Raw genomic sequence first — 25,950 nt, 5'->3', positions numbered from 1 at the left:
GTTCACAGCCTTTTAAAGGATTTAAACATGATTTAGATTAGGTTTAAGACTCCTAATCAGACCCAATCAAGCCCATAAAACCCCATCAGCCTTCGGATCAGCACCGCAAGCCTCCCAGAGCCGTCCGATCGTAATCAGTCCATGGAATAGTGCCATAGACCGTACGAAATGCATGAGAAACGCCCATGCGGTCCACACGTCCGGTCGTGGACTGCCCGATCTACGGTGGACGGGGAAAACAGGCTCCCAGTGGTGCCTGGGCTTGGGCCGGCCCATGCGCCCGGCTCGCCTAGGCCGGGGCCAGGCCCCATGCGCCCGGGCCCAGGTCTCGTGCGCCCGGGCCCAGGCCAGCCTGCGCGCCCGCGCACCTAGGCCGGGCGCCGTGCACTGGGCCACGCCCTACCGTGCCTAGCCGTGCGCTGCCGCTCCTGGGCCATGCGCGGCCGCGCCGCCGCCGGTCCTCCGCCGCTTCGGATTGCATGCCGATTTTTCTCGCGCGTATCTCCTCCGTCCGAGCTCCGTTTGAAATGATCTTGATCTCGTCGGACTCCATTTTTCGTTATGGATCTTGCTGTGGACTCAATGTAGACCGAATCTCGAAACATCAAATCCTAATATTCTTCTTTTTTAGACATGCTTGTGCTCGCCTCATTTCCAACCATTTCGGCCGCGTGGAAGAAGCTTGCTCTGCATCCCGTTATGGGCACACACCAAGTTTCATCCATCTGTTCTGTGCTTTCATTTCTCCTCTTCTTCAGCATTAGACTAGCTATGGGCCTCGCAGAGCGAAAAGTCTGTTCCTCCTCCTGCGGACTGCAAAAGATCAGCTACCCTTTTCGTTTAAAAGATGATCCAGCAGGTTGTGGTCTTTCATCACGGTACCAACTCATTTGCGAAGGTAACAAAACTATCTTGGATATCCAATCAGACAAGTTCTATTATGCTGGGGATGGCTTCATCCACCATTTTCTCAAGGAAACAAGATATTATGTCACTGAAATTTCATATGCCCAACGAACAATCAATGTTGTTGATTTTGGCTTGGCAAGTGGCGGTTGTGGTCTTCCCACTCGATCTTGGCCATTTGAGCGGGATGACTCTGAACTTTCTTACGATGGCCGGTCATCATTCCCGTACTTGTTCGCATATTGGCGTAATTGGGCTACTTTCATGAACTGCACGCGGCAGATTAAGAACGACACGTATCAGTTCATCCCTTGCCTGAGCCAAAGCAACAACACATTTGCTTATGTCGTTGTTGGAGAAGACGCAGATTTGTTGCAGTTTCTTGAGCCTTCCTGCAGGTTTCTGGCTGCGATTCCCACGGCTGGTTCTCCTGAAATGGATTCAACGACTGATGTTTTCAAATTCCTTCAGAAAGGCTTTGTTCTTTCATGGGACGACCTCCAAAGATTCTCATTTCAGCAGTGTCTGGACGAATTATGGTGACCAGCCTCAAACTCTCGATCTCTTTCCCAAGCTTAGAGGTGAATGTTTCTAATTTGTTTTCTACATCTTCGCATGTCATACAGGTTGCTGTTCGGTGACTTAAGGTGGCAGTTCGGTGATTTAAAGGCAAAGGAAATTCCCGCTCGGATGTTCGTTGCGTATGAAAGCTTATCCTTCTTACGCTGCATCGTCGATCAATACACTCGAAGTTATCCTCCCCGTATTCAAGTAGCCTTGCGGATTTTAACATCAACTGTGGAGCATTTGATAAGTAAGACCATCCATCGATCACAAACCATTTTTCTTGCTTGTATATGCCGTATCAGCTAAACACGTCTGTTTTGCAGCACTGGCAATGCTAGGCAGGCTTGTATTTGCACCTTTAGCGGTTTACCTTTTTCTTGCCTACAAATTCTGGAGCACACGAGCATCCATCGACAGTGTGGAGAAGTTTCTGCGGAACCAGCAAACACTAATACCAACGAGGTATTCATACACCGACATCATTGCAATAACGAGCCACTTCAAAGAAAAAATAGGACAAGGGGGTTTTGGGTCCGTCTTCAAAGGGAAACTCCTCGGTGACCATCTGGTCGCCATCAAGATGTTGGGCAATTCCAAGTGCGATGGGGAAGAATTCATCAACGAGGTCTCCACAATTGGCAGGATTCACCACGTAAATGTAGTGCAACTTGTTGGCTTCAGTTCAGAGGGATCCAAAAGGGCTCTCGTATATGAGTACATGCCCAACGGGTCACTTGATAAGTATATCTTCTCGCCAAGCGGAACGAGACACCGTCCTTCGTATTTCACTTGGGATAAACTCAATGATATAGCACTAGGAGTGGCTCGAGGTATCGATTATCTACATCGTGGATGTGATATGCAAATTCTACACTTCGACATCAAGCCTCAGAACATCCTCCTTGACCAAAATTTCACCCCAAAGATTTCAGATTTTGGACTTGCAAAGTTGTATCCGAAGGAATATGGCCTGGTGTCCATGAGTGCTGCCAGAGGGACGATAGGATATATAGCTCCTGAATTGATATCTAGGAATTTTGGGGTGATATCTGATAAATCTGATGTTTATAGTTTTGGAATGTTACTCTTGGAGATGGCAGGGGGAAGGAGGAATGTGGATCAAAAGGTGGAGAATTCAAGTCAGGTTTACTATCCTTCATGGATCTATGATCAGCTTGCGCCGGGGAAAGAACTCGAAATCAATAACAGTATAGAAATTGGTGATGCGGAGAGAAAGCTGTGTATAGTGGGTTTATGGTGCATTCAGATGAAGTCATCTAGTCGTCCGTCGATGAGCGAAGTTATAGAGATGCTGGAAGGTGATCTCAAGAGCCTGCACATGCCACCCAGACCTTGTTTTGCTTCGTCGCAGCCTATATCTGTAAGACAGTCTTGCATGGATTCTTCTCTCAGCGAATTATCGATCATCTCCGAGCATGACGAACTTTCCTGAATAGACCACTAAAGTGGATCTTGCTAGAATGTGATGACTCCCAACTCTCCAAGGCCTTGCAAGACTAGTTTCACAGTGCAACCTACTTTGATCTGAGTCATGGCGATGATATTATATTTTCTTGTATTATTATTTAAGCATCATATTATATTATGTAATTAGTTCAATATCTTTGTGGCTCTATCTATGAAAAATTTCTTAGCAGATCAATCATGAATTGCAAAACTGATTTGAAAGATGATTATCTTTTAGCTTTTACTAGAGCATGTAGTCATTTTCTGCTATAAGTATTTTCTTCCTATAACAGAGGTGCAATTTTTTTCGATGTAACAAAAACAGAGGGGCAAGTTGTGCACCAGAATCCCATCTTTGGACCATTTATAGAGTGATATACTTCAAGATAATGAATGCTAAACTCTTCAGTCAAGCGTGTAGCCAAATTTCTTTCTTTTCATTTTGATGGCAAGCAGCATTCATTGAGAAGAAGCCTGCAGGCTACCTATTTGATGAATTGCTTAATAGGGACGAGAAGATGTTGGATGATAAGGCCAATTATAAAGGATATTTTAGACCTGTTCAGAATTTTTTTTTTTTTTAATTACAAAGCATAGCCTACTTACTGGGAAGCCAATCATGTGGTTTTTTCGTTTTTTATTATAAGAGAGTTTAGAAAAGATAAAAATAAGATCCAAAACAAATAAAGAGCTATACCCCCATTTTATTCAATTAACAAGGAATACAAAATGCTCTATAACAGAGCTCTCAATAGAGCCTAACAACAGAAAATTTCAGCTTACAGTCACATTGATAAATGGCAAAGAGAAGCAAAACAATACGAAAGATGCATTTAGCTGCAGGGAGGGTGGGCCAAATTTCTATATTCAAGAATCAGATAGCACAAATTTCCATGTATAAAACAATAAGAGAGCATTTCTGTATTCAATAATCAGATAGGACGACAAATTTCCTCAAAAAAAAAAATCAGGTGCACAAAAAAGACACACTAATGTCATGGATTTATGCATGGAACGTACGTCAATTCATACAAGGGAAATTCGATCACGTTCCTTCTTTGGTGAATTTCTTGTATCACTGTTTATTGCTTCAAGTAGAACATTTCGGGCATAGTTTGGACAACCAAATAGTCTGGATTTGTAGTTTGATGATATGAGCATCGTTTCTATTGAAAGAAAGATGCTATGAGCATCGCTACCGAGAGAATATGTTCTTTAGGTGTGAGCATGCAGCTGTAATAACCATTATTGAAAAAACATAAAGTTAACGGCAAAATCTCAATTTACAAGCTGCACGAGTCCCGTTCTGCCCCCCTCCTTTCATCTCTCTCTCTCTCTCTCTCTCTTTATTACATCTTTTGCCGCTGAAGTTTACATCTAAGCATTTCATCATGTAGAGGGCTCTCGTGAGTATTTGGTTTGGATGACGCTGGTGTAAGCGGCGCGTATTTTGATATATACTGGAAATTACCTTCCAATATTGTAAAGATAAATTTGTTTTCAGTTGCATTTTTTTTAAAAAAAATTCCATTACTTCTTCAAATGCTCATCATTGACTCGGAGAAGGAAGATTCCATAGGAACAGTCCTCCTGAGAATAGCGTTCTTTACCATCTACTTGGGATAAGACTCGCTGGTTACGCGCATTTCAGTGGATCGATGACCGAGTCCATCACTTATTAGTCCAATCTGGTTGCGGTCAATGATGGCATAATAATTTCAGTCCCCATAAAGCCGTAAGGGAAAACTCAGAACCGGCCAGATCCCTTCTGGAGCTGGAAGTTCTCACTTGTGCTCGATCATGGCGGTGTCCGGGCTCCTCAGTGCGATCTTTCTTCTATTCTTCCAAGCCAGAAGCAAGATGACACTGGGCTATAAAGAAAAAGATTTTTTCACAGCTTGCCCACCTTGCTACTGCGGAAAAGGAGGCCCGCAGATCAGATACCCTTTTCGGCTAGAATTCAGTCCATCATACTGTGGTGCCCGGGGTCTAGTTCTCTCGTGCTGGGGAAACGAAACCCTTCTCTCACTACCTGACTTGGGCTCCCGTAAGGTGATTGCCATTGACTACCGGATGGAATCAATAACGATCAAACTTGGAGAGCCGTGGTCTGACTGCCAGGTGCAAAACTTCAGCTCTACCAGCCTCACAACGCCAGTTTACACACCTCCTCCGACAGCCAGTTTGGTGAACTGTTCCAAAGCATGGAATGACGGGGAGTACGATGGCAAGAGACCGATCTCATGCTTGAGCAGTGCCGACCATTTTGTTTATCTGGCTTATATCGGCATGTCTCTGGACGAGCTACCTTTGGATTGCGTGGTGGTTTCAACTAATCTTGTGCTTCCAGGATGGGGAGATGTGCAAATGGGAGAGGTGATGCTCAGATGGAACTCTCCTGAGATCGGCTCCACATGCGCAGGATGCGAATTGTCGGGAGGACGTTGCAAATTTGACTGGACAATAAACCAAACTTCCTGCAGCTTTCCCGAACAGCCTGGTGAGCTTCCATATTCCTTCCTTCTGTGGATGGTTATTTGCTAGCTCACGGTGGTGAGCTGCGGCGATGCCAGGGTGTCCATCGTACTCGCACCAGGCCATCACCATTCACACTCAGGTGGCACTCGCCACCGGTGGCGAGCCATATTTTTCCAATTGCTAGTCTCTTTGGTCTCTGTTTACGCCCGGTGGCGAGCCATATTTTTTCCAATTGCTAGTCTCTTTGGTCTCTGTTTACGCTCGGCTATTTGGATGCCGGTTTAATTACTCGTGGATATATTACACATTCACTTACCACTGGAATGAGTTAAAAGGGGAGGAAGAATTCTTCCGATTTGACAGAAACTTAAGATCATAAGATCCTAAAAGCATTTGGATATAGAAAATTACATGATCTCGCTCATCCAAGGATAAACTATATAAACTTAGATCTAGACCTGCTTATCGGACAGGTCAGACTGGGCTCGGACTAGGGGACAGCACTCTGTATTACTAAAATGGCTCGACCAATTCTCAAACTAAAATAATTTCTATCCGTATTACTTTTAACATGGTTGGAATATGCAATGATTTTTCAATAATCTTTAATATTGCATAGTCCATGCTAACAACAAGTCCAAAATCCAAATTAAGTATGCTATAAATCCACCACCCATCATGCAAAATTTGAACATGATCAACAAAATGTGTGCATTAATTATTTAACAAGCCAATTAGTTTTGTCTTGACTGTTTTGGCATGACTCTCCTAAGAGCTAGCCCTTAGGAGATGTGATTTTAGCATCAGCGAGAATCATGGTCATGAAGAATTAAATTACTTATTTGTTAAAAAATAGAAATTTATAGGAAACACAAGGAAATTTACCAAAAAAAGAAAATAAAAGAATAAATCTCACAAATCGCATTTTAAAATAATATTTTTGCTTATTTAAAACGAATTCCTTAAAATACGGCTAAAAGTAGTCCCATGACATTTTTTTTTTTTTTTGGTAACAAGTCCGATGATATTTAATAGGCACATAAAGACCGCATCTCTTCTTTCTGTCACATTCCAACCTCCTGGAACCTCTACCGGCTACTAATATGGGTAAATCCAACAAGCTAAATTAGTTATACTCCTGAATGACCCTTCTTGACCGTTTGTATTCTCTTCAAAATGAAATATGATGCATGAGATGCGCAAGATAGGCTACAACATTGCCGGACACGTGGGAGGTTCACAAACGCCCTGCTACAGAGTTTGGGTTCTACCATGGAATTGATGCTTTTCTCTTTTCAATTTAGATCATAGTTTTTATTTTCATAGACACATCATAGTTTGACTGCTAAGAAATCACAATTTTGGCTTTTGCTTATTTGGAAGTATTCTTTGAAATACTTCCCACTGATGGCTAGTATTAGTTATATTCCAACTGATGGCTAGTATTTCTGTTTAACTGGTTCTTTCATCCCTTGATCTTCTCTGTGATAATCCTCTTTTCTATTTTATTTGACACTTCGTTTCCTGTGGGAACTTCTTACGTTCCCACAAGGCACACTCGGTAATTGCTCTTTTAATAAAGTTTGGGGGGGAGGGTTTCACTCCCTGCCAGTTACTCCTCAAAAGTTATATTCCAACTGATCGGAATTTATATCCATGTGGATTCATTTAATCAGCTGGCTTAGTTATACTCTTGAATGACCTTTAATCGTGCTAATTCTCTATAGTGCTCACATAATTTCCCTATATATGTACATCTCGTAGCTAGGTCAACCGATGCTAATGAGATAATCGATCTTGTTTTAACTAATTTAAACATATCTATAATTTTACATCCAACTAATTCATGTGATCTGTTAATCTTTTGTGCAGGTGCAGATTCTTCAAACGTCAACCTTATCATAGGTGAGTCTCTGTAAACTCTTAGCAGACTTCCGTAGGAAAGCACTCCACTGAACCAGTCATCTAACATAACATTTAATGATAGATGACCAATAAAATAGTCAAGATGTGGCTTGCTTAGGAAATTCTTGGCAGAGCATTCTCTCTTGCACCCCCAACCTAATTTGTTCTCTCTCTTTTATCCTTCTTACCTTCTCTTCTCTTCTTTCCAACATCATAAATTTATTCCTTCATAAAATTGCATGGAAGGGGGATAACTCCATCTTTGATTATAAAAAATAAAAAAATAAAGTAAAAAGAAGGGCATGATATAAACAGTTTATTCATTAGACCTCATCTATAAAATTTCCATGTGGCTTTTTTAAGTATTCGGAGGAACTGCATGGCATTGGTAAAAACTACAGCCGGACTTGGTCTATATATATGGCATACGAGGAGGATGAGAGGCCTTCTCGTTGACATATAATAATCATTTGACCATTTTTTCCTCTCACAACTGAGTGTGGCGGGATAAATTGTGCTAACTAGTACATTTGCATTGTTTTTCTTCAGGCACATCTGTTGGTGCATTGGTCGTACTTGTATCGGTGGCGTGCATTCTAGTTTACGTCTTTAGAAATTATGGCAAGGAAAAACAAGTGCGTTTAAAGGTAGAAAAGTTTCTTGCAACCTACAAGGCCACAAAACCCACGCGGTACTCTTTTGCTCATGTTAAAAAGATGACCAGGCATTTCAAGCATAAATTGGGCCAAGGTGGTTTTGGAACCGTATATAAAGGGGAGCTACCAAATGGAATTCCAGTGGCAGTTAAGATGCTGATGAAATCTAAAGGGGAGGGACAAGACTTCATCAATGAAGTAGCCACAGTTGGAAGAATCCACCATGCCAATGTGGTTCGTCTCTTGGGATTTTGTTCTGAAGGAACATGGCGTGCACTTATTTATGAATTTATGCCAAATGAGTCACTGGAGAAGTACATTTTTTGTAAAAGAAATAAAACAGATCATCAACCATTGGACGTGAAAAAGCTGGAAGAGATTGCTATTGGGATTGCTCAGGGTATCGAGTATTTGCATCAGGGATGCAACCAACGCATCCTACATTTTGACATCAAACCTCACAACATTTTGTTGGACCATGACTTCAATCCAAAGATTGCAGATTTTGGTCTTGCAAAGTTATGCTCGAGAGACCAGAGCATTATCACGATGACTGCTGCGAGGGAAACAATGGGCTACATTGCACCCGAGATTTATTGTAGAAATTTTGGAGCAGTGTCTTATAAATCAGATGTCTATAGTTTTGGAATGTTGGTGCTGGAAATGGTAGGTGGCAGGAAGAATGTTGATCCTGAAATCGAGAAAACAAGCGAGATATATTTTCCAGAGTGGGTATATGGCCGGATAGTACAAGGTCATAATCTAAGATTGGTGATGCAGAGGAATGGAGCTGAAGAAGATATCGTCAAAAAGCTTGCTATAGTCGCCTTATGGTGCATACAGTGGAATCCAATGGATCGGCCCTCCATGACAAGAGTGGTTCACATGCTGATGGGAAATTTGGAGAATTTGGAGATACCCCCCACGCCTTTCGTCTCCTCCACTGGTTAAGAGAATGATGTGTAAACAAAGTGCAGATTTCAATAGCAGACTCGGTTGATATACCACAAAATACTATAAATATTCCGCCCTATCAGTACTGTATAATGTTATATTTGTACTTTTCATATCTTACTCCTACACTGTATCAAAACTGCATCTATCTTCTACTTAGCTACCAAGACTTCCTGTAAGTGATTTTTGTAAATAATGCCTAGAAATAATTCAATAAAAGGATTGATTGTCCCTCAAGATGAACAGTAGATAGTAGAAAACCTTAAAACGATGGAGGGTAATAAAAAGTTCCAAATTTAGTGACAGATGCACCAAAATTATAACTAGTGCCAGCAATCTATTTGCCAACTTGGTCAGACTCAAAGTCCGAAACCCCTTTGCAAGAAAATGAGATCATAGGCATCCAGGTGACTCAACCAGATATGGGCCAAATTCAAACATGATCGTGCCAAACAAATCATGTTAAATAGATTCATATAAAATAAAATTCACTAGAAAATTGGAATAATTTTTTGCTAGAATATTTTCATTGCTTTCTGTAAAGCATGTTTTTAGGAAACAAGGAAGTAACAAAAACTTTCCTCAAAATATTTTGATCTAAATAATCTTAAAAGTATTATATCTAAATTTTTCTGCCCCTATAGTCTGTTTAAAACGTCAGTTGCTAAGTATTATGAAGTATAGATTATCTTTTATGCTCATCAAAGAAATAAAAAGGAATTCAACCAGCCATGTAAATTCAGCCGATTATTGTCCATTTTCAAAACAAAAGTTCAAGCACCAAGGTGCCTCTGGCATTGAGGCCTGGTATTAGCTAGCCTCCATGTCGTCCAAGTTGAAGCAAACCCATTTGCTTCTATGCAATCAATCCCGATCGAGGTCATGGATTCTTCCATCACTACATCCCAATCTCGCCCTTTAGATCCCAGGTTCAGATGATTTAATTCCTAGTTCAAATGAAGGAAAGAGATTAGCACATGCTGTAGCCTTTCTTGTCATCAGATATTTTAATTATTCCAAAATTCTTTACAAATGTACATTTTCTTGCAAACATTGTTTCCTTTTCAATTTCATTCTCTTCCAAAAAAAGAAAAAGGAACAAAGAAAAGAAGCAAAGTAGCGAACTAGAAAAATAAAGATGTTTCTAGATTTGATTGCACATTATCCAGTCATGTTCCTGGCAATCCAGAGTCCTGCGAATCACACTATAATTTGCATGCTAATTTGTTGTTATATTTTCCTGCTGGCATTACTCTGCTGGTTTCTTAGGCAGGAACATGTTATTGGAATTTTTGCCTGAGGATGTAAAAAAAAAATTAGAGTAGATAAGATACAGGAGCGCCACAATGTTTAATGCATCAGCCTGTAGTCTTAGGGAACCCTCTGTTGATACCTTTCAGCACCATCACACACTAATAATTTCTTCTGATTTCCTCTCGGAGAAGACAGATGTTTTTGACGAGAGAGCAGTTATTTTCAGACAAACATGTCTCACTCCTTCCCCTCATCTAGATCAACATCCAAGTCCGATCCCAAATGCTGTCCCATGAGCCATTTGCAGTAGCCCAACGAGGAGGTCGAACTGGATGTCACTTTGTGTTATTGTATATCATCAAGATTGAAGTTCTATATTTCATCAGAAAAAAAAAAAAGATTGAAGTTCTATATAAATGGATAGCAGTTTACTAAATAATCTGGCAAGGCACATATTTGTTTTGTTTAGGCTTTTGACCGTTTGTTCTCGTTATCTTTAGGTCAAATTTTTGAGATATTTGTACCGGTGTAGCTTTCGCTTTTGCTTGTCCAAGCAACTCTTGCCTTAACATGATCTGGGATGGCATGCTCCCCTTTTTTTTAATTTTTATATGATGTCATATTTGTTTTGATGAAAAGAGAAGGAAGACCAATCCAAATTTATTAAAAAAAAAAAGAGAAAAAAATCGATCCAAATTTATTAAGAAAAAGGAAAGTACAAAAAGGTCCCTAAGAAAAGAGGATGACCCCGTCAATCCATCACTACTGAAATTTAAATTTCAAATTTCCCCCAGTATCTCATCAATATTTAAAAGTCAAATTTCCATATATAAATAAAAAACTAATTTTTAAATTTTGAAATTTGAATTTAAAAAATAAGAGCCTTCATGCTGCCGATAGGAGTGGAGCGTTGCCAACTATTAGAAGAAATCATTGATTCAACTTGTCTCAAGAGAGGAGAGAAAGATCTAAACCCAGCCTATAGCCTAGAAAAGGGGGTCTGGCAACTGTTTAATGGCTGGATCTAACTGCCAACTTAGAGAGGAGAGGATTGCTGATAGCACCAAAACTCCTAAAGAGAAGGTAGAGAGACTTTCGGATGGGGGGGAAGGTTAACTGTCGAGGGGTTTTAACCAACGCAAGAGAGAGAAGAGAGGAGAGAAAAATGAGAAGGATTTTCATGGCTCGTCTAGGCACGACACCAAAAAAGAAGCAAGAATCTGACAATCGGAGAAGAGTGGGTGTCGGCCATAACACCATTAGCATTGAAAAAAGGGAGAGAAGCACAGAGAAGGCATCCAGCATCTGACATCCAGAAGAATGAGAAGTTGACAGAGAGGGAAGGAAGAGGGGCTTCCAGAGGCAGGCCCACTACCGAGAAGGGCTAGCGAACATCCTGATCCCAGCGCTTGGAGAGAAAAGAAATGGGGAAGGCCTTTGCACTACCTTAGAGGAAGGAAAGAAGATGAAGGAGAGAGAGATAGGGGGAAGGATTTAGTTTCCAATCGAGAAAGATAGAGATCCTTAAAGCAAAAGGAAAGATGTAGAAAAGAGAGAACGGGGGAGGAATGGGGGGCCCAACCAATTATATCGGAGGTGAGAAATCTCGCACCAAGAAAAGAAGGGAGAGAAAGAAAACCAAGTGCAAATTCCAGCGATTGACCCACTACCAAGTAAGGCCAGTGATAACCGATGAAAAGTTCGATAGGAAAGAGAGGATGAGGGGCTCGATCGAGGGGTGGGGGGGTGTGGGTTTCCAATGGCAAAGAGAGAGGGAGAGGGAGCAAGGGATAGGGAGAGAGATAAGGAAATATTGGCTCTCAGTCGGAAATGGCCTCACTAATCGTTGAGAAGAGGCAATGAAGAAATAGAAGGAGAGGATGGGGGAAGAAGCTCGACTACCAACCGAAAATGCCCAAGCTCACCACTGAAATGGGTCGACGAAGATAGAGAAACAGAGCATGGGGGAATAAGTCAGCATCCAACCGAATTGGCCAACCAATGTTAGAAAAAGAGGAAGAGGGAGGTAGAGAAGATAGGGAGAGAGAAGAAACGAGAAAGAGAGCAGGGAGGGAGGGAAACACTACTAGAAATAAAGGCTTCATGGATGAACAATTCCATCAAATAAATCTATAAAATCTATCTAAAAATATGTTTCTAACAGATTTTCTAATGAATTCTCATATGTCAGAAAAATCATATTAGTAATTTTTTTATGACAGATCGTATCCATCAAAAAATTTTTTGATAGATTTGTGACAGATAATCTGTTAGAAATATGCTTTCCACATTCTCCAATGCATGTTATTTTTTTGTCAAAAAATATAATTGTGATAGAATTTTTTGGTAGATAATTCATCAGAAATTTTTTTGACAAACTATCTGTCAAAAAAATATTTATGACTTGATACTCATACTAATAGATTTTTTGTAAAAAAAAAATTGACAAAATATCTATCAAAAATCTATCACTATTGTATTTGAATTTCTTTCCATTCACTAACAAATAATCCATCACAAAATTTATGGATAAGAAATCTATCAAAAATCCATCAAAAATTTATAAACCTTAAATGAATATCAAATTTAACAAAACAAAATATTGAGATTCACCCATTAATATTCAACCAATTACATATATTTAAGATCTAAAATTTATCATCAATTACATTAAAACATATTAAATATCATAAATAAAAATTCTTCATATACTTATAAAAGTGCATTACATATATAAACGTTAAATCCAAAATATTAAATATCTTGTCAATCAACAACTAGAGGATTATTACCATCATGAGGAGAAGGTGAAAATTGGCCTGAAGATGGTACCTCCATGCCCTTTGAACGTGTCCAAGCTCCAAACAAGTGAGGAATTTGAACCATCATCTAAGCTACAATTCGTGCCTTTATCTCGACTGTCCCTACCAACACACACTCCTCCATCCATTTGTTGAGCATCTCCTCAAATTGTTCCTGTGTCCAATTAAACTAGAATGAAAAGCTGTCTAATTGTGCAGGAGTAGGATGCAAAAGGACCTTCAAGTATAGATGTTGCTCCTACAACTTATAGAAGAGAAATACTAAAGCAGCTAACTTGTGGACACTACAGGAAGAAGGGTATATAGCGACCATTTTTTGCCGACGCTTTTGGAAAGCGTCGGCAGGTTGCACTGACCTGCCGACGCTTTTAAAAAGCGTCGTGTTTTAACGACGCTTAAAAGTGTCGTAAAATTTGAGCATTGTCAATGCCGACGCTTTTAGCAAAAGCATCGTTAAATAAAGAAAATACCGACGCTTTTTTACGTCACTATTTAACGACGCTAAAAAGCGTCGTTAGGTTCCTTTAATACCTCCTCCTCCCGTGCCCTAATCTATCTACCGCCGCCCCTTTAATTTTCTCTAATTCCCTTCCGCCGACCCCGGCCCATCTCCGCCGCCGGCACCGCACCCGCCGTCCACGCGCACCCGCCGTCCACGCCTCACCGCCGGCACTGCACCCGCCGGCCCAAAGGTTCGGTCTCTCTCTCTCTCTCTCTCTCTCTCTCTCTCCCTCCCTCCCTCCTTCCCTCACTTTTTATCTTTTCTCTCATGTTTCCCCCCTCTTCGAGGGTTATTTTGGTTGGATTTTGGATCATATGAGCCGAATCCTCCTCTTACAAAGTGAAGGGTGTCAAGACCGGTAATCGCATCGGATCTCTTTCTGGCTTGCAAAGGTTTCAGAGCGAGCAGCGCATTTGTCTATCTAGTTTTGAGATCGTTCTTTTATTTGTCTATCTAGTTCTGAAATGAAGCATTGAAGAGGTTAATTTCACTGGATTTTGGTAGAAATTTGCAGACTTTAGCTTGAAGTGTTTATCTGTTTGATCCTTCAGCTCATGGCCAGCTGACTGTTTTGTACAGCATGGCTCAACATTAACTGTAAGACATTCAAGAATGCATCATTGCTTTTGCAAACCTTTAGTTTATCTAGTGATACCTGGCATCTCACGGCATTGAGAAATCGGCTTTCAGCTTATTCCTCAAGTATAACAGGTATTTTCTCTGGCATATTCGTTTTACAAGTTTGAAGAAATGTTAAGCTTCAATCTTATGATGAGTCTTGGGCATAAAACAGTAACTACAAAAACATCATGAAAGCAAAATAAGTCCAATTCTATAACATGCTATCTGGTCTTCTTGGGCTGCTTTGAAGTCTTTCTTGTTATACAAAAGATTATGCAGCACATTAGACCACATTGTTTCATCCTATTATGAAGCAATTCCTTTTTATCAGTGATGCAATCCCAAAAAATGATCAGGCCTGATAAATGTTTCAATTGAGTGATTACCGAGGATGCTAAAAGTTACCACATAACTGGAAGATAGTGATAAGCTCTTGCAGGACTTGATAGCTAAGTTATAGCAATTATACAGTAATGGGAGCAGCCTATCAGTATTGCCATACGTAAATATTCCTTTTAGGAATATCTTGTTATTCTGATCAATTGTCACGTGATTCAGGAATTCTTCCTAAAATATTCTCAATCAGCATTTTGAAGAATTAGGCTAGATCAACTGGGTACACGTTCGATGACATGCATGGACCTATAATTCATCTTTAATGACTAATTTTATGAAAGATATTCCTTCTACATTGCATGAGAATCAGTTTATCCTTGGTATATTACAATTATTCTTTGTACCAAACCCATTGATTTATTGTAGAAAGAACTTCCATACATGAGCATCTATAGTCCATAGATGTGAGACGTGACACTACTAAACTAAGAGGAGATCTTAGTATAGAAAATATGGCCCTTAGAAATAATTAGAGCAGATAATGTGCTGGGCCTCGAGCCTGCCTAAACTATATTTATTTTTAGTTGGGTTTTGAGCCGGGCTTATTCAACACGAATGGTCCAGTATGTTGCTTGGCTGGCTTTCAAATTAGTGCAGGTAATCGAAGCAAATTAGGGAGAGAATAACCTATAAATAACAAGAATAAAATTTTTAAATTCTTCTTTCTATTTTGTCTTCGCTCGTAACAACCAACAAACAAATCGATTTTTTACATTTCAACCTCAAGGAAATGCGTCATTTATGAAAATCATTATGTAACTTTTGTGGGGTTTACTTTTAACCCCACAAAAATTATATTCTTTTTATGGGGATATTGATAAGATTATCGCTTATGTACATGATTATATAATCTTTGATGAATACAACAAAACTCACATAAGAGGTTGGTTCAGAATAAAATGATTAAGATTAAATAATCAATGGTTTTCCCAAAGTCTTTCCCCAAGGCCTTTAACCTCAAGTAGAAAGGCCTTCTTTTTGGGCAAAAAGAAAACAACTTTCTTCATGCTTTATGGTGTCTCCTGTATGTTGACGGTATAAAATATTCGGTTTCATATGTTTGATTGGAATTCTAGATACATCATCATTCTCTATCAAATTCAATATTATTTTGAGTTATTATTCTGACTTTTAGAAATAGTGTTATATGTAATTAACTGCATTTTGTTTTTGATAAATTAGCTGTATATGATGTCGCCATTATTTGTTATTTCTGATCATGTTGACGGTGGTAATGATCATTTTTGTGCAGCGATAAAATATTTATAATTTAGTGAAAATAGTAGATTGTTCAAAGGAGGAATCAGTTTTTGAAGATATGCTAATTAGATAATGACAAGCAAATAAAAAATCTAATATCGAATGATGGTTGGTTCATATGTACTTGTTGAGCGAACGTATAAGTCATGATCATCCTCATCCACACCTCTCCTAAATTATCAAATATGGTAAATATGTATAGCATAAAATAAATGATATAGAGCTAGATCAATTTACAACTACACCCTCTTAGTATCTCTCTATGAGGTTCACCCGAAAATATATAGTACAATTAATTAAGGTTGTGATACATGGTTGATGAATGGATAATTTCATAGTTTCATGAATCCTGATTGATTGCTTATCTGACATATGGTGCTCGTTATGTGGTTGGACCCTGATATCGTGTGGCCTACGTTTTCCTTATCTTCGTGGCTGATGAAGACTAAGCATCTGGATTAAGCTGGGCCAAGTTTCTTTGTCCGTTACTCCCTAAGTAAATATCAGGTATTAACCAATCACATCCGGCCATTTGATCCAAGCATGCACGGCGAACTTAATTAAGAATGATGGTTGGACCATAATGATCATGAAGCTGTTATCTTTGTTAAATGGCACTCAAGTGGAGCATTTTCTGCAAATTATCAATAGCTTTTCCTTATTACTAAAATTTGAAATATAATGAGTTTTGAGTAGGATGAATTACTTGAAATAGAAGTGTTTTACTTGCTTATATTGATGTTTATTGTCACACCCTGATAAAAGTGAAATCATAATTCTTTAATACTCATTAGAGGGATGTGATGAAAGATGTCAGGCAATGTTAATTATGAATTAATTTTTAAAAAAATTGCATTGCATAGAAACATAGACCCGTCTTTTGATTAATGTACATATTCTATTGTATCCGTACATTTATTTATTTTTGTATGGGTAAAAGAATTATGTACATTGATCAATTGATTGTCCAGTATGGACAGTTTGAAAAATATGAGTAATTCTATAGGTCATTACCATAATCAAATGGTATGCTGAGGGTTTGAAAAAAATTTTGGATGGTATTTTCTTTTTGTTCTCCCTATACGGGAGAACTAAGGAAAAATGCTGCTGAAATTTTTTTCGGCTCTTGTTGCATATCATTTGATTTCTGTAATTGACCTATAGAATTAATGCATTTTCTGAATGGGATAGGACTTTCTTTACCTATTAGTTGATGATAGCAAGCATTTACTATATAAACTTTATCTAGCTGTTATTTTTTTGGATTTTATGAAATAACTGATATTTTTTAGGAGAATCCAGTAGTATACAAAAAACAGTTGGGATGTTTGATGGATGTACGCATACGGAACGTATGCATGTTGAGGAGCCTATACATACATCTAATAATGAGACAGCTCGTTATCACACCTTAATGAAAGATGCAGATGAAGAATTATATCCGGATTGTATGAAATTTTCTAAGATTTTTTTTTTGTACATTTATTTCATTTAAAATATTTGAATGGATGGTCTGGAAAGAGTTTTACCATGCTGCTCAAGTTATTAAAGGATGTATTTCCAGAAAGTACTCGTTTACCACCATCGTATTATGAAGCCAAGAAAGTAGTAAAGGAATTGGATCTTGGATACGAAAAGATTCATAATTGTCCGAAAGATTGTATGTTATATCGGGGTGAAAATGCTAATCAAGAGTCATGCAATGTATGTGGATCTTCAAGATGGATAACACAAAAAGAAGATTGAGATGATATACTGAATGAATTGGATGTAACGCGGAGTAAAAAGAAACCGGCCAAGGTATTGCATTACTTTCCTCTTATACCTAGATTGAAAAGAATTTATGCATCATCAAAAATAGCTACATCAATGAGATGGCATGATGAAGGACGTACAAAGGATGAAATATTGAGACATCCAGCAGATAGTCTTCAATGAAAAGCATTTGATGATAGGCATCCTGATTTTGTCTCTGATGTTCGCAGTGTTAGGTTTGGCTTAGCTTCTGATGGCTTCAATCCATTTCAGACCCTGAGTTCTACTTACAGCACTTGGCCAGTCATTTTGATACCTTACAATTTGCCACCGTGGATGTGCATGAAACAATCATCACTTATCTTGTCAATGGTTATTCCAGGAGATAAGGGTCCAGGCAATGATATTGATATTTTTCTACAGCCTTTAATAGAGGAATTGAAATAGTTGTGGGAGGGTGTTGATGCATTTGATGCTTCCAACGGCCAAACATTTAAATTACGGGCAGCTTTGTTATTGACTATTAATGATTTTCCAACATATGCCAATTTATCTGGCTGGAGTACAAAGGGACGGGTCGCATGTCCTTGTTGTGGAGATTCAACACATTCAATTTGGTTAAAATATGGAGGTAAATTTTGTTACATGGGACATCGTCGATGGTTGGAAGCAAATCATCCGTTTCGATTTCAGAAAGATTTGTTTGATGGTACTATAGAATTGGGATGTGCCCCTATTCCACCTTCTGGAACTGATGTTCATAGATAAATGGATGGCATCAATTACAGCTATGGTAAGCACTCAAAGTCCTCTAAAAAAAGAGGAAGGGATGATGTTGAAAGCTCAGTGCACGAAGGGTTACCAGAGGAAGTCAATATCAGTACTATAGATGCAGAGGTGTTTCAAGATCCAGACAATTATTTCGAGGATGAAAATGAGGAAGACACACAGATAGCATCTACACAACAACCCAGTAAATATTTATGGAAAAAATGAAGTATCTTTTTTGACTTACCTTATTGGAAACATAATCTTATTCGGCACAATCTTGATGTCATGCATATAGAGAAGAATGTTTGCGATAATTTACTTGAAACATTTTTAAACCTTAATGGAAAGAGCAAAGATAACATAAAGGCACGTCTTGATTTAAAAGAAATGGGTATCCGACAGAAACTTCATCCTAAAATACTTGCTAATGATAGAATTTATGTGCCTCCTGCATGTTACACAATGTCTGCTCGAGAAAAAGATAATTTTTTGGGAGTTTTGAAAAGTATCAAGGTACCTGATGGATATGCATCAAATATTTCACGATGTGTGCATCTAAAGGATCGAAAACTTTCAAATCTTAAAAGTCATGATGGTCACATATTGATGCAAGATATTTTTTCAATACTTTAAGATCGTCATTGCTGAAATAAGTTGTTACAATTGTACTTCGATTATCGTCATTCTTTAAAGCATTATGTTCCAAAGTTATTGATCTTCAGAAACTTGATCAGTTAGAATCTGATATTGCAATTACACTTTGCTAGATGGAAAAGATTTTTCCTCCTGGATTTTTCACTATTATGGTACATCTGCTCATTCACCTAGCTTCAGAAGTTAAAGTTGGTGGACCGGTACATTATAGATGGATGTATCCTATTGAGAGGTATTATTGCAAACCTTAAATCTTTTGATAATTTTATTAGAAACAACAGCATACTGATATTTTAATAAATATTTAATTCTTGAAGGTATCTTGTGCGTCTTAAAGATTATGTGCGAAATAGAGCCTATCCCGAAGGCTCGATTGCTGAAGCATATATTGCGGATGAATGTTTGACATTTTGTTCAAGATATCTTCAAGGTGTAGAGACTATTTTTAGTCGACCTCAACGGCATAATGACTTTGTGGAGAATGCAGAACTGTATAAGTTCTTAACTGCTGGAAAATTCTTAGGAAGAGCTGAAAGTATTGTACTTGATCAAAAATCCTTAGCACAAGCACATCGTTATGTGTTACTTCATAGTGACATAATATCTGACCATCGCAGGTTAGTATATTTAAGGAATGACATCAAAATTTAAATTTTATATTAGATATAATATTCTAAATGATATATTTATATTTTATGCAGTGAATTTTTAATTTATCAGAGACGAGCCAATCATAACATTCATCCTAATGCAAGGATTGAACAGCGATGGTTGGTCGAGTTATTCCCTATGTGGCTTTCGAATCAGGTGTGATTTATATTTAATTATGAGATACATTAATTTTTGATACATATTTAATATCAGATAACTCAACAGTACTTCGTCATATCATTTTTTTTAGGTATCAAAGATGATGGAGACAAATAATTCAGATGAACTAATAGCTCTTGCTCGAGGACCTAACAAGATTGTGAATAGATATAACGGTTTCATAATTAATGGCTTTAAATTTCATACTAGAGAACGGGAGAAATTTAGAAAAATACAGAATAGCGGTGTTATGGTAGAAGCGGATGGAAAATCCTATTATGGTGCACTTAAAGATATCTATGAGTTGGATTATTATGAAAAATTTAAAGTAGTACTGTTTAGATGTGATTGGATAGACATAAACTCACCAAGGGGTTTGAAACAAGATGCAAATGGATTTACACTTGTAAATTTTTCAAGGTTGATACACACTAGTGTGTTATTGAAGGATGACCCATTCATTTTTTCATCTCAAGCTCGTCAAGTATTTTATGTACAAGACGCAAAAGATAAAGATTGGTTTACTGTCATCAAAACAAAACCTAGAGACTTATATGATATGGGAAACCAAGTGGAGGATGATGACGATGACACTTATACACAATGTATGCCCTACAATTTTGTGCCAGCTGATGATTTAAATGCAATGACGATGTTGGTTAGAACAGAATTTGAAGGAAATACTACTGCTTGATTGTTACTGATAATAATTATTTATGATGTATATATTTTACATTAATTATTGTGTTATTTTACTCCATATATTAACTGATTCTACCTTTTATTTATATAAATGCTAGGTGACATCATGCGTCGCAGGGGACGATATGCTGGTGTGCAGTTTCAGTTTTCACAGACAGAGGCCGGTACGTCTTCTTCAGCACAGCAGCCTGAGGCCAGTTCAGCTGCACAGCATTCTGAGCCCTGTCCTTCATCATCAGCACAGCACGATCCTCCTGTTCATCAGCCAGATGATGAGATACACGTGCAGGGTATATATTGTCTTTCATGTAATTTTATTTTTATTTCATTTTATGTATATTTATGATATAATTACTTTTATATATTTTTTGCAGACGGATCCAGGAGAGTACGCCCCAGACGCGGACCCACAGTAGTACGAGATGTGTGGCAGATGCGTGAGGGCGAGAGAATTATTGTGGAGTGCAATCAGCTAGGTCAGCCAATTAAGAAAGCTACCTGCTTATTGACTTTATTTTTGGGGACTGTTGCTCGGAGGCCTCAGCTTTGTCCGTTGGGCTATGCAAAATGGAATGACATGCTTCCAACGTACAAAGTTGAGCTCCTCCGAGTTATAGAGGTAATGAATTGATGTTCATACTGTATATTAATTGTTAATCATTTATATAATTTATTTCATTTAACTTTTTTTTTATAGAGCAAGTTTGTTCTCCCTCTATCCACTCATGATTTTGTAATGAAGTCTCTCAACCGCAAATGGAAAGAATATAGAGCACAATTGAAGAAGGATTATATGAGACAGGGTATGACAGAGGAGGAGGTTGCTAGGAATTGTCCTCCTGATGTACCCCCTCATCAGTGGATGGAGTTGGTTCATTATTGGTTCTCCGAGAGGGCACAGGTATATTATCTGCTTATTATCTTTTTTTTCTAAATATTTTATAAAAATATTAATTTTTATTATATATTATATATATAACAAGTTCTTTACTTTATTTTACAGACTTATTCTGCTATTGGTAGAGCTGCACGAGCAGCTCAGTCTGTTCCTCATACATCGGGGTCGAAGAGTTATGCACGACTCTGACAGGAGTTTGTATGTTCCTTAAACTTTCATAATTAACTTTTAATTTTTATGTTAAAATATTTATATAACTAATATCATTATGTATCGTGGACCAATATCATGATACTCATATATTTTTTTAAATTATTATAACTGTTTGCTTAAAATTAAAATTATTTGTGTAGGTGGATGAGCATGGGAGGGAACCTGGACAAGTGGAGTTTTACCGGATGACTCATACTCATCCGGATGGTACTTTTGTTCGAGATGAGTCGAGAGATTTATATGTACGGCATTATTAATATTCTATTTTTTACAATGATTTAAATTTAATTTTGTTAGCTATTAATGTATAACTCTTGTTTTCAAAATAAATACAGGAGAGGGCTACATCTCTCATTGCGGAGCGTGACGACGAGTCCGCAGCATCTACGCAGCAGAGCCGTATCTAGACTGAGGTGTTCACAGAGTTGATGGGACCAGAGCGCTACGGTCGAGTGAGGGGTTATGGAGTAGGAGTCACCCCCACTCAGTTATCTGAGGTTAGTAGATATATGCAGCATGCTGCAGCAGATGCTCAGGATTCACGCGTTCGCAGACTCGAGGCAGAGATACAGGAGATTAGATAGAGTCGTGCCACTGAGATGGAGGAGATGCGACAGAGCCGTGCCGAGATGCAGGCCATGAGGGAACAGATTGATCGGCTTACATCTTTATTAGAGACGTACGGTCCATCTCAGGTAAACACATATTATTAAATATATATTTTTGTATTAATTTAATGATTTATATATTTTTATTTATAGATATGCAAATCATGCTTTTGATATGTTTCTTGTAGGCTCCTGGCACATCAGGCACCCGTCGAGACAGCGGCACGTCACGTGGAGACAGCGACGACCATCCGCCTGCGGATTGATATTATTTTATTTTTATTATATTCTTATATTTATTTATATTACTCTTGATTGTAATGGATGATTAGTACTTTATTTTTATTTATATAAAATAATATCTTTTGGTTTGGTTAAATTTGCTATTTAAGTTTGCTTTTGGTGTGAATAGTGGTGATTGTACAGGTGTGAATGGTGGTGATTGTACAGGTTTATGTTAGAATAATTGATATAATTTTGTATAGGAATGTATGTATTCTTTTTTTTTTATATATAAAATCTGTATTTTTTTTTTCTTTTAAAACCTTTAACGATGCTTATAAGCATCGTTAAAATAACTTTAACGACGCTTATAAGCGTCGTTAAAGACAAAAAAGCCGACGCTTCGAAAAGCGTCTTGGTAGAGTGGAGGATGCAGAGTCATTAACAACGCTAAAAAGCACCGTTAAAATTGAATTTTACGATGCTTTAACGCGTCGTTAGAAATATGTTTAACGACGCTTATAAGCGTCGTTAAAACAAGTATAACGACGCTTATAAGTGTCGCTAAAAACCTAACAGCCGACGCTTCAAAAAGTGTCTTGGTAGAGTGGAGGACGCGTTGTCATTAACGACGCTAAAAAGCGCCGTTATAATTTAATTTTACGATGCTTTAAAGCATCGTTAAAAAATAACGATACTTTTAAAAAGCGTCGGCGCTTTTCGTCTCCACTCTTACATAGGCGACGCTTTGGCGATGCTTTTTGAAGCGTCGTAAACGTTATTGACGACGCTTATTAGCGTCGTAAAATAACCTTAATAGCGTCGTTAATGACCATTTTCACCGTAGTGGGAGCAGATAAATAGGAGTGAAGATACAGGATATGTAGAGAGATCCATGAGTTACCTGCAACTTATAGAAGAGAAGATCCATTTGGAAAGAGAGCGGTTGACCTTATTGACCTTGCGAGATGGCCATTTGGAGATTCCATGGTGCCTATAGATATGTTTCATGGTTGTAATACAAACTGTGAAACCATAAAATAACTAGTTTCAGATACATGATGCTCCACCATAACATATATAAAATGAAAAATACATGAGTATCTGTTTTGAGATTGCAAGTGCACCAAACAAAGGTAGAATTTTCAGAAAACTAGCATTATGCACATGCAATATATGTGACCCTACATAAATGGTTGATGAGCATTGAGGTTCTATAAAGACTCATTATTGTATGTTAAGAAAATTAAAAATTTGAAAACAGTTGAATCTAGTGGTTGAATCAACATCCCAGGACTTCCCGTTATACGAGTAAGAAGATAAACAAGCAGAGGCCCATTGTACATCATGAATTGCACCGAGACAACAGTGGAGGAAAAAAATAATGATGATTATTTCGTAGAGGCACATTGCATTACTGACATTATTTAAAATCCATAAATACAGCTAAGTAAGAGCTTATAAAAAAGACTGCAGGCATCAGTTGCACGCTTAAGCTTCCCTCCAAGGCTTTTGCAGGATCTTTCAGGCTCCCAGCAAAATACTGTTGGAGAACCTCTAGACTGATTGTTTTCTCAGCTTTACCTTGTCTCCTTTCAAGTGGCCTATTATTTTTATTGACCAAGGAAGAACGAGGAGTTCCAATACCACTTGAATCAACAACAATCTTTGTATTCCTTTCATCATTAGCATCTGTCAGGAAATATTGTTTTGACAACTCAGGAATTGCATTTTTCTCTTTCTTCATCTCATTAAGGCCCTCAACAGGATTACATTCAGGGAAAGTATGAAGACCATTCTCACAGCTTGAAATACAGATTGGTTTAGGTTCCTATCGATTTTTGACTCTCAATTTCAAGCATGTCAATAACTTCAAGAGATGATCCTCCTTGTAGTTCTACATCAGTGATAACTTTTAGGCTACAAAAACATTTTTCCATCATGGTTGTCATTGACTGCAACAATGCCAGTTGTTCACCAACATTCTTGCAGTCAAGAGACAAGAAGAACTCGAATACATAATCATTATGTCCAGTCTGAGTAGTCTGTAAGCATTGAGCAAAACAGCAGGCCAATCCAAACATTCGAGCATAATGGACTAGAGGATACACAATTTCGGAGAACTGAGTAATATCTTTAAAGAAACATGGCCTCCATGATGTGAATGCCCTGCCTGCGACACCTTGTCCCTTTTGAAGATGATGTTCCACACATGTCTCCCTGAATCCCCACATGCGAGCATCAATGACATGAAATGCCACATCAGTTGTTGACATGCAGACTTGTCCCATGCAAGCACCATCAAAGCTGGAGCAATTCTTTTTCGAACCACCACCATGTGCAAGAATCCTACGATGTCTGCAAAGAACCCATGTCTGATCCAAAGGAGTGGGTGTGTGATTCAAATTTAAAATTTGAAATGGAGAGAGGGTTGTTGAGAGCTCTTCCCACAACGTCAGCAGGCCATGATACCAAAGGCATGCCCAGTATGGGTTGGGAACTAGCACAAGTTGGTTCAACCTATGGATCCAACGTCACCAAATTGGTCATGGCTCGGTTCCTGGGCATTTGATTCCCCAGAATGGAGATGCTGGCCTCCTCTGTTTGGATTTCTGTTCTGGCTGTGCTTTGCGGCTAAGGTGGTGCCGCCATGCGTCGTTTGTTGGTGACCGATCCCGGATGGCCGGTTCCAAAATTCCCACTCACCATTTACTGCATCACTTTGGTCATCTTGAGAGACCGATGATGTGTCGTCCTCAAAGTGAGGTGCTTATTCTGAGACCCATGATCGAAACTTTGTAAGAGTGAGGACCTTACCTCCATCATTTTTGGGATATTGTCGAAATCTTCGTATAAAAAAACGACACTGAATCTCGTTAAATCTTCCCAATGCATGCTCGATCTGCTCACTCTGTGAGGTACTCTGAAGCCTAAAATAATGGTGGCGACAGCCTCGGTTGTCCATTCTCCAATTCAGAAATCGAAGCAGTTTATCTTATCTACTTCTTTTGGTTTGGACGGATTTCAGCGTTCTATTTTCTTTGCATCTCTCTGAGCTCAAAAGCTATTGCAAGAGAGTGGGAGATCATCCAGCTCTTAGTGATACTTCCGGGTTTCAACAGTATGAGATGAAGTCTTCAATGTTTCAGCATAGGTATATCTGCAACCTTTGCTGTCTTCCGTCTAATTTGAGCAGGTTTGAAATTTCATGTTGAATGGTACTTGGATGCTGGATGCTAAGGATGACCGTTAATCTCAGATGATGACATAGGATGCCTTTGTTTCCCTCGAGCTTTTTTACTCTTTTCTTGTAATCTTGGCTAGAATGTTCTGCTTTTACGCTCTTCCTTGTAATCTCTGTTTCTTAGCTACTCTGTACATTCCTGTACTTCCCTTGAAATAAATGCCAGGTGGCTGCTGTTGCAGCCTCCTTTATCATCAAACAAAGACAGCCTCGGTTGTCCAGCAGAGCAGGGGGAGGTTCAGAATGGTTGCATAAATCTTGTATTTGAACTTGTCCCAAAGATTC

At 38.5% G+C, this 25,950-nt stretch overlaps 4 protein-coding genes across 4 annotated transcripts; 3 read left to right on the top strand and 1 right to left on the bottom strand.

Moving 5' to 3' along the window:
- Window positions 1-653: 653 nt before the first annotated feature.
- On the top strand, window positions 654-3,164 carry LOC105036386 (rust resistance kinase Lr10). The gene is made up of 3 exons (XM_073248180.1): window positions 654-1,445; window positions 1,533-1,720; window positions 1,797-3,164. The coding sequence occupies exons 1-3, from the start codon at window positions 700-702 to the stop codon at window positions 2,924-2,926; spliced, it is 2,064 nt and encodes a 687-aa protein (XP_073104281.1). The 5' UTR covers window positions 654-699; the 3' UTR covers window positions 2,927-3,164.
- Window positions 3,165-4,685: 1,521 nt separating this feature from the next.
- Window positions 4,686-9,153, top strand: LOC105036387 (rust resistance kinase Lr10-like). Its single transcript, XM_029262197.2, has 3 exons — window positions 4,686-5,440; window positions 7,291-7,323; window positions 7,873-9,153. The coding sequence occupies exons 1-3, from the start codon at window positions 4,741-4,743 to the stop codon at window positions 8,928-8,930; spliced, it is 1,791 nt and encodes a 596-aa protein (XP_029118030.2). The 5' UTR covers window positions 4,686-4,740; the 3' UTR covers window positions 8,931-9,153.
- A 10,353-nt stretch (window positions 9,154-19,506) lies between these two features.
- LOC140853211 (uncharacterized) lies at window positions 19,507-21,188 on the top strand. The gene is made up of 4 exons (XM_073247339.1): window positions 19,507-19,585; window positions 19,670-19,775; window positions 20,579-20,644; window positions 20,855-21,188. The coding sequence occupies exons 2-4, from the start codon at window positions 19,736-19,738 to the stop codon at window positions 21,109-21,111; spliced, it is 363 nt and encodes a 120-aa protein (XP_073103440.1). The 5' UTR covers window positions 19,507-19,585; window positions 19,670-19,735; the 3' UTR covers window positions 21,112-21,188.
- A 2,123-nt stretch (window positions 21,189-23,311) lies between these two features.
- LOC140853212 (protein NLP3-like) lies at window positions 23,312-24,288 on the bottom strand. Its single transcript, XM_073247340.1, has 2 exons — window positions 23,919-24,288; window positions 23,312-23,446 (listed from the first exon to the last, which is right to left on the bottom strand). Exons 1-2 carry the CDS (start codon window positions 24,166-24,168, stop codon window positions 23,322-23,324), a joined length of 375 nt encoding a protein of 124 aa, XP_073103441.1. The 5' UTR covers window positions 24,169-24,288; the 3' UTR covers window positions 23,312-23,321.
- Between the last annotated feature and the right edge of the window lie 1,662 nt (window positions 24,289-25,950).

Source organism: Elaeis guineensis, chromosome 13 (assembly GCF_000442705.2).
Source record: "Elaeis guineensis isolate ETL-2024a chromosome 13, EG11, whole genome shotgun sequence".
Classification (NCBI taxonomy): domain Eukaryota; kingdom Viridiplantae; phylum Streptophyta; class Magnoliopsida; order Arecales; family Arecaceae; genus Elaeis; species Elaeis guineensis.
Note: the sequence above shows the minus strand (reverse complement) of the source record. Positions and strands in the feature narration are given on the sequence as shown.